Genomic DNA, 18,569 nt, shown 5'->3' with positions numbered 1-18,569 from the left:
GATATTCCCCCACAGTGCCAAGTATATGCCCCCAGTGCCAGATATTCACCCACAGTGCCAGGTGTATGCCCCCAGTGCCAGATCTTCCCCCACAGTGCCAGGTATATGCCCCCAGTGCCAGGTATATGCCCACAGTGCCAGGTATATGCCCCCAGTGCCAGGTATATGCCCCCAGTGCCAGATCTACCCCCACAGTGCCAGGTATATGCCCCCAGTGCCAGGTATATGCCCCCAGTGCCAGATCTACCCCCACAGTGCCAGGTATATGCCCCCAGTGCCAGGTATATGCCCCCAGTGCCAGATCTTCCCCCACAGTGCCAGGTATATGCCCCCAGTGCCAGGTATATGCCCCCAGTGCCAGATCTTCCCCCACAGTGCCAGGTATATGCCCCCAGTGCCAGGTATATGCCCCCAGTGCCAGATCTACCCCCACAGTGCCAGGTATATGCCCCCAGTGCCAGGTATATGCCCCCAGTGCCAGATCTTCCCCCACAGTGCCAGGTATATGCCCCCAGTGCCAGATCTACCCCCACGGTGCCAGGTATATGCCCCCAGTGCCAGGTATATGCCCCCAGTGCCAGATCTACCCCCACAGTGCCAGGTATATGCCCCCAGTGCCAGGTATATGCCCCCAGTGCCAGATCTTCCCCCACAGTGCCAGGTATATGCCCCCAGTGCCAGGTATATGCCCCCAGTGCCAGATCTACCCCCACAGTGCCAGGTATATGCCCCCAGTGCCAGATCTTCCCCCACAGTGCCAGGTATATGCCCCCAGTGCCAGGTATATGCCCACAGTGCCAGGTATATGCCCCCAGTGCCAGATCTTCCCCCACAGTGCCAGGTATATGCCCCCAGTGCCATATCTACCCCCACAGTGCCAGGTATATGCCCCCAGTGCCAGGTATATGCCCCCAGTGCCAGATCTATGCCCACAGTGCCAGGTATATGCCCCCAGTGCCAGGTATATGCCCCCAGTGCCATATATTCCCCCACAGTGCCAGGTATATGCCCCCAGTGCCAGGTATATGCCCCCAGTGCCAGGTATATGCCCCCAGTGCCAGATCTTCCCCCACAGTGCCAGGTATATGCCCCCAGTGCCAGATCTACCCCCACAGTGCCAGGTATATGCCCCCAGTGCCAGATCTTCCCCCACAGTGCCAGGTATATGCCCCCAGTGCCAGGTATATGCCCCCAGTGCCAGATCTACCCCCACAGTGCCAGGTATATGCCCCCAGTGCCAGGTATATGCCCCCAGTGCCAGATCTTCCCCCACAGTGCCAGGTATATGCCCCCAGTGCCAGGTATATGCCCACAGTGCCAGGTATATACCCCCAGTGCCAGGTATATGCCCCCAGTGCCAGATCTTCCCCCACAGTGCCAGGTAAATGCCCCCAGTGCCAGGTATATGCCCCCAGTGCCAGATCTACCCCCACAGTGCCAGGTATATGCCCCCAGTGCCAGGTATATGCCCCCAGTGCCAGATCTTCCCCCACAGTGCCAGGTATATGCCCCCAGTGCCAGGTATATGCCCCCAGTGCCAGATCTACCCCAACAGTGCCAGGTATATGCCCCCAGTGCCAGGTATATGCCCCCAGCGCCAGATCTTCCCCCACAGTGCCAGGTATATGCCCCCAGTGCCAGGTATATGCGCCCAGTGCCTGCTCTCCTCTCTCCCCCCCCCCCACCTTTGTGTTGGAGGGACACTGAGCGCATAGCGCGTCTCTCCTGTGTCCCTCCTGGCTCTCCCCCGGCAGGTCTAATAAAGGAAGTGCCGGTTCATGAGCCAATCAGAGCTCACGAACGGCACTTAGACCGGCCGGGGGAGAGCCAGGAGGGACACAGGAGAGACGCGCTATGTGCTCCGTGTCCCTCCAAGTCCTTACAGCAGGGAGGGAGACCGCAGATTGACATGCGGACGCTCGTCCGCATGTCAATCTGTGCAAAGTCAGTGGCGCCCCCGCAGCCCCTCGCCCCCAAGCCACCGCGAGGACTGCGGGGGCAGTAGTTACGCCACTGGACTGAGCACAGATATATGCAGCACACTGAGCACAGATAAGGAGCGTTTTTTTCAGGCAGAGAACGGATAAAACTGGTGGTCACTGATCAGCAAAACTCTGCACTGTACTCCTATTTTATACAGCTGCTCCCCAGTCCTCCCCCAATTAAGCAATAAAGCACAATCAAGTTCAACAATAATGGAGAGGATGACAGCCACGTCCTCTCCCTAACATTTCCAATGCACGAGTGAAAATGGCGGCGACGCTCAACTGCTTATATAGAATCCGAATCTCGCGAGATTCCGACAGCGGGATGATGACGTTCGGGCGCGCTTGGGTTAACCGAGCCATACGGGAGAATCCGAGTATGGCTCAGACCCGTGTAAAAAGGGTGAAGTTCGGGGGGGTTCGGTTTCCCGAGGAACCGAACCCGCTCATCACTAGTATGTATATATATGTATAGATAGATAGATAGATAGATAGATAGATAGATAGATAGATAGATAGATAGATATTTTCTGATCCTGACGGTTACAATAATGGCTGTGGAATACCTATTGTCAAAATACCAAATATCATGGGTATTAGGATCAGGGTTATTGTTAGGCACTAGAGGAAGGTTAGGGATAGGCAGCAGGAGAGGTCGGTTAGGGTTATGCTGCCAAAGGTAAAAGGTAAGGGTAGGCTGTAGGAGGGGAAGGTTAAGGTTAGAATACTCACCAAAATTTGGTGGGATTCTGTGTGGGCTACAGCACAGATCATATATAGCATGAGGACGCAGGTTAACACATATAGGGCGGGTAGGGCCGGTGCAAGGTCTCTCTGCACCCTAGGCAAAGCTTCAGCCTAGCGCCCCCTAACCAGCAAATCTCACCACCATCACCTCTCAGAGGGGAGATTCAGGTGGCCACTAGGTGGGCTAGGGTGAATTGCATCTCCTATATATTAGCCCAGATCTGTGACTCTGTGCCTGGAGTCACAGATGGAGGCGAGGTGGCTGGATGCAGGGCAGGATCAGGAGATAACGGCGCCGCCACGCTCCTCCTGGCTCCTGCACACGGCGGGTACTGGGGTGAGGGCTGTCACTCTCGCCCGCCAGGGCCCTTCCCTCACATGGATGCCGCCATGAGAGCAGCAGGAGCCGCCAGAGCGCATTACAGGCCAGAACTGCAGCTGCGCCCAGAGCCGGCCCCACGCATACGCGGGGTACGCGGCTGTGTAGAGCGCCAGATGAGGAGGGCACTGCCACAGTTACCCTGCTGTCCGAAGCCACCGCGCCGCCCGCAGCCACTGTAGCTGCACCTCTCCCATCTGACTTTTACATGCTGGCGGTAACTCTGGGAAGGGAGTCCACGGCGCTAGATCACCACCAGCATAAGAACCCTGTAGGTAGGTCCCACCGCGCAGGCTGTTATGTGGGCGCCCTGGGGTTTATGCTGTCCTAGAAAGCAGCAGTTGAATAAGCTCCGCCCCCACAATCATGACTCCCTCCTCCTGTCCTGTGAAACACTGCCATAATCTGAAGCAGACACGCTTCACTTGCCTGTCCTCCCTGCACTGTATAGAGTAATGCCGAGATATTGTATTCTGTGTTTCTGCATATGGGAGGTATGTGAATGTACAGCAGGGGTGTATATAAGTTTATGTATGGGGGGATGGGAATGTACAGGCAGGGATGTATATATCTACTGTATGTGGGGGGGTGTACATGTACAGGAGGGGGTGTATATATGTACTGTATATGTGTGTGGGGGGTGTGCATGCGCAGGAGGATGTATATACTGTATTTATATTGGGGAGGGGTATGTGTATATACATGAGGTGTGTATATGCATATGGGGGTATGTCCATGTGCAGGAGGGGTGTATGAATGTATATTGGGGGTAATGTGTATATACGGTAGGGGTGCATATATGTATATGGGGAGGTATGTGTATGTACAACTCTTAAGAGGAGTGTATATAAACAGTATAACGGTGTGGTGGTGGGGTATATGTGTATATATACACAGTATATTGGTGGTGTGGGTTTGTCCATGGACCCCGTCGTTAAGCAGCTGTCAGCCCCCAGGAGAGAGATGCTCCGACCCCCTTCAAGCCTGAGCCAATGTGACCATGGCAGACACCAAGCAGACTCTGGGCCTCTGCAGGGAGGGAGAAGCAGAGCTCCATGGAAGGGACTGGATGCAGCAGCTGGGAATCATGTTTGTTGCGGACCAGCTGGAGTGGCTGTCCGGTGAAGTTTGGTAATGGGGGCAACAGGCCTTTGGCTGTTGAATTGTGACTCCATACATGCGTACAGTGCACATCACACCAGCACCCGAACCTTCCCGACCCACAGCGCCACCGGAGCCCCTCCCCTAGCCACCACAGCACCTCCCCTTCCCTCACCCGCAGTACCCACCCCTCCCTCCCCCACCCACAGCACCTCCGGACCCCCGCCTGCATCTGCGCACCACCTGCAGCCACTCATCCCCCACCCACAGCATCAACAGACCCCTTCCCCGGCACCCCGCAACCACCCCTTCCCCAACCGCACCCCCTTGCACCCACCCCCCCTTCACCTGCCCCTCCACCAGCAACATCTACAGACCCCCTCCCCCATCCGCCCCACCTGCAGTCTCTCTGGACCCCCTACACCATCCGCACCCCCACTTCTCCCCCACCCGCAGTACCTCTGGACCCCCTCCAACATCCACAGCCCACCTCTCCACCACACGCAGCACCTTGGACACCATCCGCAGCCGCTACCAGTGAGTCCCTGAATCAGGGGTGATCAGCGGCACGGAGAGGCACCTCCACTTCACGCCTGACACCTCCAGACTCCCCCCCCCCCCCCCCCAACCTGACCTTACACCTAAATTCTGTACATCGTGCCCTGCAGGCGCTCTTCACGCCGTCGCAAGGGGATATGCCCCCTGAACCATCGGACGCCCTTTTGTCGCTCAAAATGTAACCACTAACAAAACTAGGAATGCTGGTAATACTCCATATAATACAAATATTGAACGGCAGAAAGGCGTGCAGGGGTTACGGGGGCGTAGTCCCTTGCAATGGTGTGAAGAGCGCCCGTAGGGCGCGGTGAATCACCTAGTGTATAGATATACAGAGAAAAGAGACAACACTCAAGGACTTTTAAAGTGAAAAAGTACATTGACTGCCATTCTTTCTGCTTATGTATAACCGCCAGCTGGCATGTTAAGAAATTTTATGGTGCACTGGGGACAATTTCACATTTTGCTGAGTGCCAGGATTATCTTATTGTGTTCCATCCCCCCATCTGTAAATTCATTACTGACCCCCCCCCCCCCCCCCCCCTATTCCATTTGTAGTGTATTGTGCCCCAGTGCCTGTGTTTTTCCTGTTGAGCTGTTTACAAGTGCTAACCGCCCATCTGGCTGTAAGATCTGCACTGTCTGTGGTCCCGCAGCAACCCCCATGGATTATTCGTTTTCCCTCTGCTTTGGCAGGATTCCTCTTATGGGCAGCAGCAGCATTACAGTGATGCTGCGGGTGCAGACATGTAGTCAGGTGTTGCTTGCTGCTGGAGAGTTGGGATCCAGGGACCTGGAAGAGGTGCATCAGGGCTATGAGGAGCAGCCGTGGAGGCGCCCCTCGGGAGCCATAGTTACATCCACCTTAACATGACTTGATGTTACACCTGTCAGCATGGAGGAAGTGCTGAGACACTGCGTGGTACAGCCTGATAGCAATGGCTGCACCTGATTAGACCCGCAGCAGCAGCTAGCGCAGTGTAAAAGGAGGTGGCGCATAAAGAGACATCCTTCATTTTTTTGCTATATGAATTCAGTGGTGTCCTACAGGAGCTGTAGTCCCTAGGCAGCTGCCTAAAGCTGTCTAATGGTAGAGCCGGCCCCGAGAAAAAACGTGGCTAAAAGTGAGTTTTCTGGCTTTGGCCACATTTCACATATGTATCAAGCACTGGATTCTGGGGATTCGGTGCAGAGCGAAACACCAGCTTCTTTCCGCATTCTTCACAGGAGTCTGGGGGCGGGCTTATGCAGGAAGGACAAGGTGAGTGCTGGGTCCCGAGTGCAGCGGCACTGGCGGCTGTGAAACACACAGCACTGCCGATCCCCGGGGTAAGGCAGCCAGCACATGTATTACATACAACATTACATATATGTGTATATGTGTTAATCCCCCGCCCCCCTCCCCTTTATGCTGTAAGTGGTCCACAGGCAGCAGGCGCAATTGGATTGATAGTGGGTATGTGTATTTATGTTGGTGACACCCTAAATACGGTGTTGTTCTAGAAACAAACATGGTAATTGAATGCGTGTTTACATTACTTTAGCAGTTGAAGGTGCTACCTGCTGTCTTCAAGAGAGATTCAACACTCGGGACAGAATCTCCTCCAAGTCACCGTCCAACCTCCGCCAGAAGATCGCTGTCACTGTGTTGAAACCTGAGAATGCAGAATTCAGTCCAACCTACCAGAGTAATGTTCTACATTTGATGGCAGGTGAGATATGACAGGAACTTCCCTAATATGACATGAATATAATAAAGTATAAATGTCCTTTTGCTGTATGCAAAAAGTTGATTTCAGGTCTATAAACTGTTTGGGTCACATATTCTGCAGTTGGTACTGTGTTATTGCCAGCTTTTCATTAAAATCATGTTTTCCTTGGCTGAGCAATGGACAATTATGGGAAACTTTATACGCATTCTAAAATATGATTTACTTGATTTTTTTTTTTTAAATGAGATTATAATTACAGCAAGATACAGTATCACATATTTACCCCAGAGATAGAATGATAAATGTGCTGTCATCCATGCATTTACTGCTTGACTAATGTAGCAGCTGATTCAAGCCATTCATTTAGACAACTACATTACAATGACAATTGTTCATGCCAATTGTCCTAATGAGGACTTTAATAATTAGCTGGCGCATACTCTGTTAAATTGTCCTGCTGGGAAATGGCAGAATTTTCTGCTGTGTGTCCTATTATCTCCAGAATAATTATAACGATGAATAGGTTAGACTTAACTACTGCATAGGAAATATTTGCCATAGTTACCAGAAGGAAGATAATACTGTAGGTTTTGGGCTATGGGTGACCAGTGCTTGGGATACTACCTGTCACCATACCGATGCCGGGATCCGGGGGAGTAGAATGCCAGCGCAGGAGGGGGGGGGGTCGTAGCGAAGCCCTTTGCGGGCTCGAGTGAGAATAGTCCCTGTTAATCAGCATGCCGACTGTCGAGATTTAGAGGGGTCGGGATGTAGCCGTTGGTGTTGTGACCGGCGGTCACATAACTACATACCAGATAATATGTACGTAAATGTAATTGGTGTGTTATACTATTTTTGCTGTTTTTCACCACAATGCTGTGCCTCTCATTGTTCTGTGCCTCCCCACACTCAGCCAACCAACAGATTGGCAATGAATACACCTTCTTTACACCACGCATACAGTCCTAGAATGGAGCAGCACCCCATCTAAGCACTCTCTGCCACAGGGCACCAAAATGACTGGTTACGGTTCTGGCTCCTCCCCTTAATCCAGCTCTCGCCACATTTATGGTTTTGCTCAATTCTGTATAGCCTGCAATTACGTTGACATGCCCACTAGATGCACTAGCATTTTCTTATTCCTGCAAAGCACCACAAGTCTCAGCATGGTAGCTCCTCTTCTAATGTTTAAAGTTAGAGTGTGCGGTCCAGCCCCTGCCCCTACACCCTCTACTTGCCTATGTGAGAATGGCCAGTTACAGGCCAGTTACACCCCTTAACCACTTAACTGACGATTTATATTGCCGAAAACCGCTCTGAAATTGTCGGGTTTTTGATGAGTGAATTAGGTGAAGAACATGACTTTAACCCTATTCCAAATAATTTTAGTAAAAAAAAAAAGGAAAAAAACTATTATTATTATTTAATTTTTTTTGGGGGGGGGGTTAATATTTCCCCCCCAAAACATTGAAACATCGATCGGGAAAATCACGACCATTGGAACATCGGGAACATCATGACCAAGCAAAGACAGCCTGCAGGTATACAGGGGGGGGGTCTGGGGCATACTTGCCTACCTGACCCTCTCCATGAGGGAGAAAATGCTCTGTTCCTGGACTTTCCTGGTAATGTATGATTGCCATCACCTGTGGTGAAACACCTTTCTTATCAATTAACTAGCTCACCACAGGTGATGGCAATCATACATTACCAGGAAAGTCCAGGAACAGAGCATTTTCTCCCTCATGGAGAGGGTCAGGTAGGCAAGTATGGTCTGGGGGTGGCTTGGGAGGGTTCATTTACATTCCCCAGCAGCTGCCATTGTCTGCAGCCGCTGGAGGGAGGGGATCCTGCTGTGCTGACCGATCAGCAGTGATCAGCAGCACGGCAGACACGGGGAGAGTGCAGGGAGGCAGAGGGACCTTCCAGTCCCTCTGACAGCAGTAGCGGAGGGAAGTTTATCTTCCCTGCGCTGCTAACACTCTCTATCTGACTGGTCACATCCTGTGAGACCAGGTCAGATAGAGTACTTGCGGCATGTTCGCATGTGATGCGACCATGCCTGGCAAGTGGTTAACTATCAGATGCGACCACGCCAGGCTGGGCTTTTCCTGACATGGTCATATCTGATGCAACCAGTCAGAAACGCCCACTGTGCGGCTGCTGGAAGCAACCACTAAGCAGCTTCCATTCTCAGAGGGCACTCCCCCAGTACTCCTGATCACTACTGACATTAGCAACCATCGGGAAATGTAATAGGCTGCAGAGAAGAGCATCAAAAATGAAGGATCGCGATGGTCCGATATCTCGATCATCAATGTTTATGCCATTTTTTTAATTTTTTTATTTATTTATTTTAAGAAAATCATGTTGGATATGTTATAAAAAGATGTTCTTAGCATAATTCAATCACAAAAAAAATTTAATTTCCAAGCGGTTTTTGGAAAAAATATTAGCCTAGTGGTTAAGTTGCAACTATAGATGCAATGAAATGCACATAACTCTGTTTTGCCTGTACTTGCGTATGCTCAGTCTGGAGCATGCACAGTACCAAAGCATGCAGGACACACTCCACAAACTGGCGTACGTTCAAGTTTGCATCAGCCCTAATATGTTTAGTGGTTTGAAATTGCCTTGGCATTTTTTGTGTAATCACTAGAATGTACCATGTCTCTCTCCTACAGGTAGGCTAAATGGCAGAAGTACAGAACCAAGAAAACAAGGGGTAGCACAGGCTCCTTACCTGCCAACCAATGTACAAAGATCAGAGACCAATATATTGCACCTCTACCTCCCAACTGCTGAGTCCTATGAAGAGGATGAATCCGAAACTGCCAGGTACAGTATATCCCCTGGAATTTTGTTATGTCTTATTTACTAGATTGACCAATATTTACCCAAAATAAAAACTAGCGTAAACTGTAATATCTGAGCTTTCATTTATTTATTATATTCAGTATAAACATTTTTTTTTTTAACGTCATACAGCATTTAACTTGTGTTACTGTTACACCCAAATGACTATAGTTGAATTGTATATACTACATTCCTTCCTTGAATGGGCAGAACTATTCCCATGTCCAGGAAACTCAGGCTCCCAAGAAACTCATGAAACTGTCACTTCAGGGCTGGCATTCTGGAGAATTTGGAATGAACACACCAGAAATTGCAATGTTCCAGAGCAGCTGACAGTGTCAGACACTTCATAGGAGACAAGCTACGATAGGTGCAGGCACAGGCAGTGCAGTTGCTATGGGGCCATAGAGTGGTACGTAGGGGTCATTTCAAACTTTTTCCTTGGGGCCTGCAATATATCTAGGAATGCCCCTGGACCTGCTCATTGTAGTGTGGTATAAAATGAACTGGAGGGCATTTTAATGTTATATAATATGAACCGGGGCACTGTAATGAGGCACAATATGAATGGGGAGCACTATATATCATAATGTGAATTGGGGTACTGTGCGGCATAATGTGTACTGGCAGCTCTGAAATGTGACATAGTGTGAACTTAAGCACTACTACGATTCATAAAAGAAACTAGCGCACTGCTATGGGGCATAACATTAAATAAGGCTCTACTATGGTTCAGAAAATGGTTTATGGCACTATTATAGGGCATAATATTAATAAACATCCTAGTGATATTTGGTGGACCCCTTCATTCAAAGTAAAGCATTCGTTACCTCTAATACCAAGAAATAAAGACACGGAGACTTGAATTTGGCAGAAAAATTGCTAGCTATTTATTTGACCCTAACCATAGCAAACCTGTAAATGAAAACTTTGTTAAGATGCCGATTCAGCCGGCATATCGTGGCAGAAAAAAGAACGGCTCTATTAAACTGACGCTAACCTTAAAATGCTAAAATCAAAACCATCCTAATTTAACTACAAACTATCAAATTGGTAATAGGTGACAACTCAACCCCCACAGTGACTACCCACCCTGATGGGTGCCCTGCCGCTGCCTCCCGGACGGGTGATCGAGCGGCCAATAAGTCGATGGAGGTGAGTGCACCTAAACCACACCAAACTGTAAATCACTACAGCTTACCATACAACTACAAACTGCCGTTCTTTTCCGCCAACAGCGAAAGACTCCTCCCCAGAGTCTTCGCACCGCCACCATAACCTCACCCTGACTCCTGCAACACTAGACACAGATCCTCCAGGAAAAGCATCATCCCCTCATTGGATAGATGCACACCATCAGGCCGAAAAAGGTGACTGTCTCGGTACCGAATCCTAGGGTGGCGAACTACTTTGCCTCCGTGGGACAGCACCCACTTCGCCACCGCCCCATTCACCTTCTTTCTGGCCTCATCAATCAGGCGACCGTCCGCCACACCTCGCCAACTCAACCTTGGCACCATCAAGGAGAACACCAATACGCAATTGGTCCATGCTGCGGCCACACTTGCCAGATCCTGTATCATGGCCCACCGCAACTCCAAAGATGTCCTCTTCCCCAGGTCGTTGCCACCTAGATGGACAACAAGCACCCTAGGGACTCCATGCTTGCTGGCCTGACTGACTAGTCTACTCCTCAGGTCTTTCCACATCATCCCTCGCCAACCAAGCCAACGAACTCCCTGAGCCCTAGGAAACATCTGAGCCCCATCCGAGGCCAGAAACTTGGCGGCCCAATACACATAAGAGTGGCCAACCACCCAAATAGCCAAGTCATCTTCAAACCAACCTGAAGAGGAGGAAAAGGGGGTAAAATTGGTTACTAATTATCTATACCATTGTTTATTAAATGCATTAACCTGAAGGATCTGCCAAAAAGAAAAATTTAGAGTTTTTGTTTATTGCAGAAGTCACGGCCTAGCCGATCTGCACAAGCTTCTAGCCAATTTGAAGCGAGCATAAACACACAATGGGAAAAATCAAATTAAAATAAGAAATGAAACGGGTGGGGGGTGGGGGGGGGAGGGGGGGTATAAAATGGGAAAAACATGTAAGAACTTAGCTGGAGGTGAAAGCGTAAAACCTGCTGAGGGACTTTGATTAGAACTGATCAGCCGAATTGTGGATTAGAATTCAGTCCGTCAAGTCAGGCAAAAATCGCAAAAGAACTCCAGACCCCCGCTGCCAGCTCATGTCAGCAGCGGCAAGTGGCTAATCCCTGAGTAGGATAAAACGGGAAAACGAACAAACGCATGACACAAGAACGTACTGAACTGTAACAACATGATTATAACAACTATAATTAAACAAAAACCACGCGCAAGCCAACATCTCATGCGACGGGGCGAATATAACGTCTGTAACTTGACGACTTCCATCGCCCCACCGCCTGGATCTCAGCCATGGAAAATCCCGCCGACACAGCCGACGTCGCAGCCCCTATGCGGAAGGAATGTGTCCCAAAAGCAGCGGGTGGAAGGCCCAAGCTCGCCAGACAACGACCCAGCATCCAACGAAATTGATATTTCGTCACCGGCAGCCCGTCATAATGCAGCAGCCATGACCCCCTCCTGTCAGGCCGTACTGCCTCATATTGCACTGCCAACCTCACTGGGCAAATGCTCTCCTCAAGTGCCGGAACCAAGGTGACCCATCGAGCTCTCCTCACTTGGTCCGTCTTAGAGCGCCGCAATCTGCATAGCAAGGACCTCTCACCCACCACCACGTCCCCGACAAGCATGCGCGAATCTGCTCGCTTAGAAGGCGCTACTAATTCCGAAACCCTAAAGGCCCCGTGGTAAGCCATGGAGAACGCCAAACTAAACAATAGCGACTCAAACATGGACGACGCGATACCTCCAACTGCCCTGATGACAGCCGGCAGCAAAGCCGCATCAATGGGCCGCCTCTTGTCAGGCGGCGTCGGCGCTACGCGCGCCCATCCTTTCATCGCCTTCAGCAGAATCCCGCTTTTCGTCACGTCAGGGACACCCTTGATTTTGCTGAAAAACGAAATACCAGCCAAGTACCGGGATACCACCGCTCTGGACCTACCCGAAACATACAGCTGCCAAATAAAAGAAAGCATCATCCGATGCCCGCTCTTACCTTGCTGATTTCGTCCTCGAACAAACTCCTCCCACTCGCTCCAAGCTTGTCCGTAAGCCTTCAGCGTGGTTGGCGCGACTGACCGCAACGCTAGACCTTCCAGTCCGGCCCGATCACCTGCCAGACATAACCGGGACAATGAAAACCATGCTCGTCGGCCTCGGGTGCCAACAACCAAAACCTTTCCCACTGCTCTCGTGACAATGCGTCGGCAATTCCGTTCTCCAGACCAGGCACATGCTGCGCTCGAAACCACAGGTTCCTACGTAGGCACGTCACTAGCAACTGTCCCAGCACCCGCAGAACCACCAGCGACTTCGCCCTCTGGTTATTTATCGCGTGCACCACGCCCAGATTGTCACATCTAAACAAGATGCTGCGATGAGCCAGCCGATCGCCCCAGACCTCTAGCGCCACCATAATGGGGAAAAGCTCAAGAAGCAAAAGGTCCTTAGTTAAACCCTTGCGACGCCATTCCGCCGGCCATGAAGCCGCGCACCAAGATCCCTCCAGATAGCAACCGAATCCAGAGGCACCCGCTGCGTCGGTGAACAGCTGCAACCTAGCGCTGTCGACCGTTGGGGCCTGCCATTTACACACCCCGTTGAAGTCCTCCAGGAACGAGGCCCATACGGCCAAATCCCTCTTAATCTCGGAGGACAGACGCACGAAATGGTGTGGTCTGGCACACCCCGCAGTCGCCCTTTCTAGCTTCCGTCAAAAAACCCTGCCCATCGGTATTACCCGACAAGCAAAGTTCAACATGCCCAGCAAGGACTGCGCCTGCCGCAGTGTGACTTTACACGACCCCTCGAACCGGGAAATAGCGTCGCGGAGCTTCACCACCTTGTCCCGAGGCAGTCGACACGACCCCGCCACCGTGTCAATCTCAATCCCCAAAAATGACAAACAGGAGGCCGGTCCCTCTGATTTATCCTCGGCCACGGGAACGCCGAAGTGGAAAAACAGAGCTCGGATGCTGAAAAGCAAGTCGCCGCACCGTGATGAATTTGCCGGACCCGCACACAGGAAGTCATCGAGGTAATGGGCGACCCCGTGACCCCCAGACGAAGACTCCACGCACCAATGCAGAAACGTGCTAAACCGTTCGAAAAACGAGCATGAAACGGAACATCCCATCGGCAAACATTTGTCGATGAAATACTCCGCTCCTATCCGAAAACCCATAAAACGGAATGAGTCCGGATGTAACGGCAGCAACCGAAAAGCGGACTCAACATCAATCTTAGCCATGAGGGCCCCAGTCCCGTAACTGCGGACCAGCTCCAACGCCTCGTCAAACGACTGATACACCACCGAGCAATGCGCCGGCGGTATCGCGTCATTAACTGACGTCCCCGACGGGTAAGAAAGATGCTGAATGAGCCGAAAAGCGCCTGGAGTCTTCTTGGGAACCACCCCCACTGGAGAGATGACCAAACCATCCACCGGGGGTGATATAAACGGTCCCTTCATCCTGCCCAACCTGACCTCCTTATCCACTTTCTCCCGCAGCACCAACGGCAAGGCTCGGGCAGACTGGAGGTTCTGCTGGGCCCGCACCGACACCTCGCTCGCAACAGGCAAGCGAAAACCAAAACGAAAACCGGAAAACAAAAATTTCGCATCCGCCCTGTTTGGATACCAATCCAACCACTTGCCCATCGTATCCAAATTAATTGGCGTTGGAGCTCTGCGGAGTGCTCCCGCCCGCGGCCTGTCTTGGATAAGTTTGCTTACCCCGGGCACCCTGACGACTGCCTTTGAAGCAGGAGGAGGCTGGGTGGGATCCGCCACATTGCAAGCACAAGTGTCGAAAACGACACTGCTTGCCGAAGGAACAGGCCGCGTTGTTAAACGCGAAACATTTTCCTTTTGTGGCGGCTTGCCCCCCCGCGCGGACGGCCGACCTACCTGGCTTGCCCGATCCGCCGTCCGCGCCGGACCCCTGGGCGGTCGACCCTGCGCGGTGCCCGTCCGCCCCCGCGCTCCGGGGCTCCTTAGCCTGTTGCGAAGCCCGAGTGACTTTGAGCCAGACTTCCACGTCCTTGCACCCAAAGTCCATGACCTGTAACCCGTCCTGCTTCTCCCTGAATTCCTGGTCATACCTGCGCCACTCCGAGCCCGAAGATGTGCACTGCATGTCCTGTATGAGATGCAGGTACCGAATTATGTTCATGTGCTCGTCAGGTCTATCTTCCAGGTAACAAGCCGCGAAGACTCAAAACCCGGCCAGCCAATTGTCGAAGGTACGGAAAGCCTCGGCCCCGATGCCCTTCTTTGCTGCCGCCGACTTATACTCCTTCTTCGCGTCCTTTGTCAGGACGAACACATCAACGAAGTCCCCCATGCAAATCTTCCTACGGCAGCTATCCCTCAGCCCCCGCATTACTGCAGTGTAGTCGCAGCGAACAACCCCGGGCAAATCGCGGCGTTTCTTGGCCCTGCGAGCTTCCTCGCTCAGCCGCTTGCGCCTCTTCCGCCTTCTCTGCTGACCCGCCGCCCTCTTGGCGAATTTCGTCGCACGCTTCTTCGCCCTAGTCGTACTACTGACGTCGGACGCCGGCGACGACAGAGAAGATGAAGAGGAGGAAGAGGAAAAGCTGCGCGAACTAGAGCTCGCGGAGGAGCCCGATATCGACTGTACCACCTCACCTGACATGGTCGACTGCCCCAACACGGAATCCTCCGGCGCGGCAAAACCGACGTCTTCCTCCTCGGACTCTGCCATCTCCACTTCACCGCGATCCCCTGCAGAAGATAAAGGAGCGAAGGACCCAGAAAGCAATCGCGGCGCATGCCGAGCAACTCGTGAGGGGGGCGTCCCCACCGCGCGTCCCTGCCCGTCTTGTCCCGGACCATGATCCAGTTCCGCGGCGGCCGCCCTGAGCTCCCGGCAGGCGCGAGCAACTCGCTGCACCGCCGAAACCCTCTGCACACCGGACCCGCCTGCCACCGCAGGCGTGCTGCAACTTGCGGCCACCCCAGGGGATGCAGCCGCGGCCAGCGGCCCCAATGCCGCCACCACCGTGGCCAGGGCCGACGCCAGCCTTCCGCTTTCTTTCATTTTTTTGTTACTTTTTAGGAAAAATGCATATAATTTCCATTTTAAGTACCCCAATTGTTTTTTATTATGACCACTAATAAACGTCTATACTGTTTTCCTATCTTAGTATTGGCCCACAGAGCTGTATAACAAATTGGACAGATAAGAAAGCTGTTTAATATTCTTTACTAATAAGTGTGATCATTGCTTTCCAATAGGTTTGTCAGACTGGGTTTTGTAATAAGATTACCAAGTCCTATATTATTATTATTATTATTATTATTATCATCATCATCATCATAATTATCATGATTTATTGATCCTGTAAATGCAGCTCTGGTTGAAAGACAGTAATAATTTTAACAGAACAGATCACGCTGGCGTCAGTTTGCATTATGTGTCCTCATTGGTACTGTATGTAGTTATTTTGTTGGCATACAGATCGTCAACAGTGTGAAAATGTCAACAATACATGTCAGTGCCTGGTTCAAGGTAAGGCTGCAGTTAGTGTTAGGCTGCCACCAGGGTAGGGTTAATATTGTAAAACACTATGCCGACATGCAGACACTTACAATGATAACATGATGACCATATCACCATATTGTACCACACCCGTCCTCACTAGTGGCATAATCCCTCGCTCTACTTTGCATGGGCAATATAGATGTGTAACTTCTATTTGCTGACCCTTTTTAAGCTGCACAATGGGTGCCAGTTGTTCCACAAGCTCCTGGTAATAGTTATGTCAAGCATCTCTTTACAATTCATCTTCCCATATGCACATTTACTCTGGAAATCTATTTTCAACTTGTTGCAGCTGATCTGTCTCTCTTTCATAGGAGTAAGAAACACACCTCAGAATATAATGACAAAAAAACTTCCAAAAATATTTTGAAAGTTGACCCACGAAAACCACTGCCACCGCACCCGCCAAGACGAGTGACAGATAAATGGACACGTTTGCCGTGCAAAGAAGCTGTAACCACAGCTAAGGTGTCTGTTCAATTTGGTGGGAATGACACAGGACTTCATATATCCTCCAGTAGGAGGTGTTTGCTGGACAGCACCAAAAACAGGCTCTCTCTTTTGGAGGATTCAGTCCCCAGGAATTGTACCCAGAGACCGGCAAGTAATATAGGTTACAGGTTAGGGTCTTATTACACATACAAGATAGCAGGGGGATCGGAGTATGGACTTAATGTCTGGCCTCTGAATATAAACAACGAGAAATCCAAAGGAACATTATTATCAAATCAGTGTCTGGGACTGGAAAAGGGGGAATCTTTTATTAGACGCACAAGGGACCATCCAATGATTGAAAAGTCAAATGTAAGATGTAAAAGTCAACCAGACATTTTAGATGTTAAAGAAAGAGGCGCATATATCTAACATTCCCCAGATAGCTAAAATTCCAAGTTCTGCGTGTCTGAGTTACAAAAACGGGTTATTTATATTTTCCATGTCATCATAGATGTTTTATGCCTCGTCTCATTCATTTAAACATTCCAAAGTTGATCAATAATGTGTAATGTTACACAAACTGCATGCTTTATTATTTACAGTTAATATACACAGACAGAAGGTAAAATCTGTATTAGGTGCATTTGGCAAAACACAGCTACATACATTCTAAAATGTAAAATCAGGTATTGGGTGCACAGGAAATACTATTTATCTGCACACTGAAAAGTAAACATATTGTACATTTACAGAAATATATACATTCTGGTAGTAAGATTGTAAGCTCTCCTGGACAAGAACATATTGACTGCCTCACTTACAATCAGTGGTGAATTTCCCATTAGGCACGTGAGGCACATGCCTAGGGGCAGCACTTGTTGGGGGCATCACTAGGATGCATGTGTTGGTACTGTCAGACCGAAATGCACCAGTAACTGCTAAATATTTCCACTGTACTCTAGTGTACCATATGCCATCTTGAATGGAATGAGTAAGACATGCATATTCTGCCCCTGTAAGCTGTCCTACTTAGTAAATATGTACACATAATTAAAAATAAAACAATGTCATAATTAGTGGCTTTTTTATTCTGTTAAATTGGCTATCATCAAATGAGAGCTTATAACTAATCAATGAAAATAATAAAATGAGGACGGGGGGGTGGGGGTGCGGCTGTTACTGTTGTGCCTTGGGGCGCTCTCACCCCTAAATCCACCCCTGCTTATGATGTTTTACAAATAACCAAATGTGAAAGTTATAATTGTAAATGTAGGGAAAAAATAAAGCATGAAGTAATGTATTTTCTTGCCTACTCTCTCAAAATGTCTTGAAGACACTCACCCACTTTCCAGCTAATCACGTCATTTTAGCACTGTACTCCTGGCGTGATGTCATGATTCGCTGCATTTCGGAATTCAAGGGCCGGGAAATGCTATGACTTCCAACATTGGCCATCTATATGTATAGTAAGTAAGGTCTGCAGAGATTACTAAAAAATATACATTTTTGGAAAAATCATATCTGATTACACCAGGGTTAATTACAGGGAGCAATAATTAGTATTGACTACGACTAATACTCAGTACATGTAACTGTGCACAAGTAAGGAAGTTCTAAAAAGAGCCCAAGAATAACTCGTACTGAGACAATCTGAATTCTGAACCACTGCAAGACACGAACCAAGTCCCAGTTCAGATCGTCACGTGGTTCTGAATTTGGATCTTCTTGGGGAATCCAGACTGCGTTTCAGTTCAGATCCACAAAATTTGGTTGGATCAGGATTTCAACAAAATGCAAGTGTACAAATAATATATGTGGAATGCACTTAGCGAAATGAGATTGTGACTATGGCTGGACCTTTAGACTTCTGCAATAGTGCCCTATTCCTGCACAAAACTCAGTTTGTGGTAAATTTCACTGCTGATTCGCTCATCGCTACACTTGGTAGTAAGGGCCTAATTCAGACCTGATCACTGTGCTGTAAATTACTCTGTCCTGCGAACAGATAGTTGCCGCCCAGAGGGAGTGAAAATTCGCCCTGTGCAAGTGTACAATTGCAT

General features: G+C 49.9%; 1 protein-coding gene across 1 annotated transcript in view; it reads left to right on the top strand.

Moving 5' to 3' along the window:
• The window catches only part of LOC134947545 (uncharacterized), a 72,435-nt gene extending 54,678 nt beyond the window's left edge, over positions 1–17,757 (top strand). The window contains exons 3-5 of the mRNA XM_063935589.1: positions 6,315–6,482; positions 9,167–9,320; positions 16,389–17,757. Coding sequence (XP_063791659.1) covers positions 6,476–6,482; positions 9,167–9,320; positions 16,389–16,938 — 711 coding nt within the window. The 5' untranslated portion in view covers positions 6,315–6,475 and the 3' untranslated portion in view covers positions 16,939–17,757. The remainder of the gene's footprint in view (positions 1–6,314; positions 6,483–9,166; positions 9,321–16,388) is intronic.
• Positions 17,758–18,569: the final 812 nt, after the last annotated feature.

The sequence above is a fragment of the Pseudophryne corroboree genome, chromosome 8 (genome assembly GCF_028390025.1).
Source record: "Pseudophryne corroboree isolate aPseCor3 chromosome 8, aPseCor3.hap2, whole genome shotgun sequence".
In the NCBI taxonomy this organism is placed as follows: domain Eukaryota; kingdom Metazoa; phylum Chordata; class Amphibia; order Anura; family Myobatrachidae; genus Pseudophryne; species Pseudophryne corroboree.
Note: the sequence above shows the minus strand (reverse complement) of the source record. Positions and strands in the feature narration are given on the sequence as shown.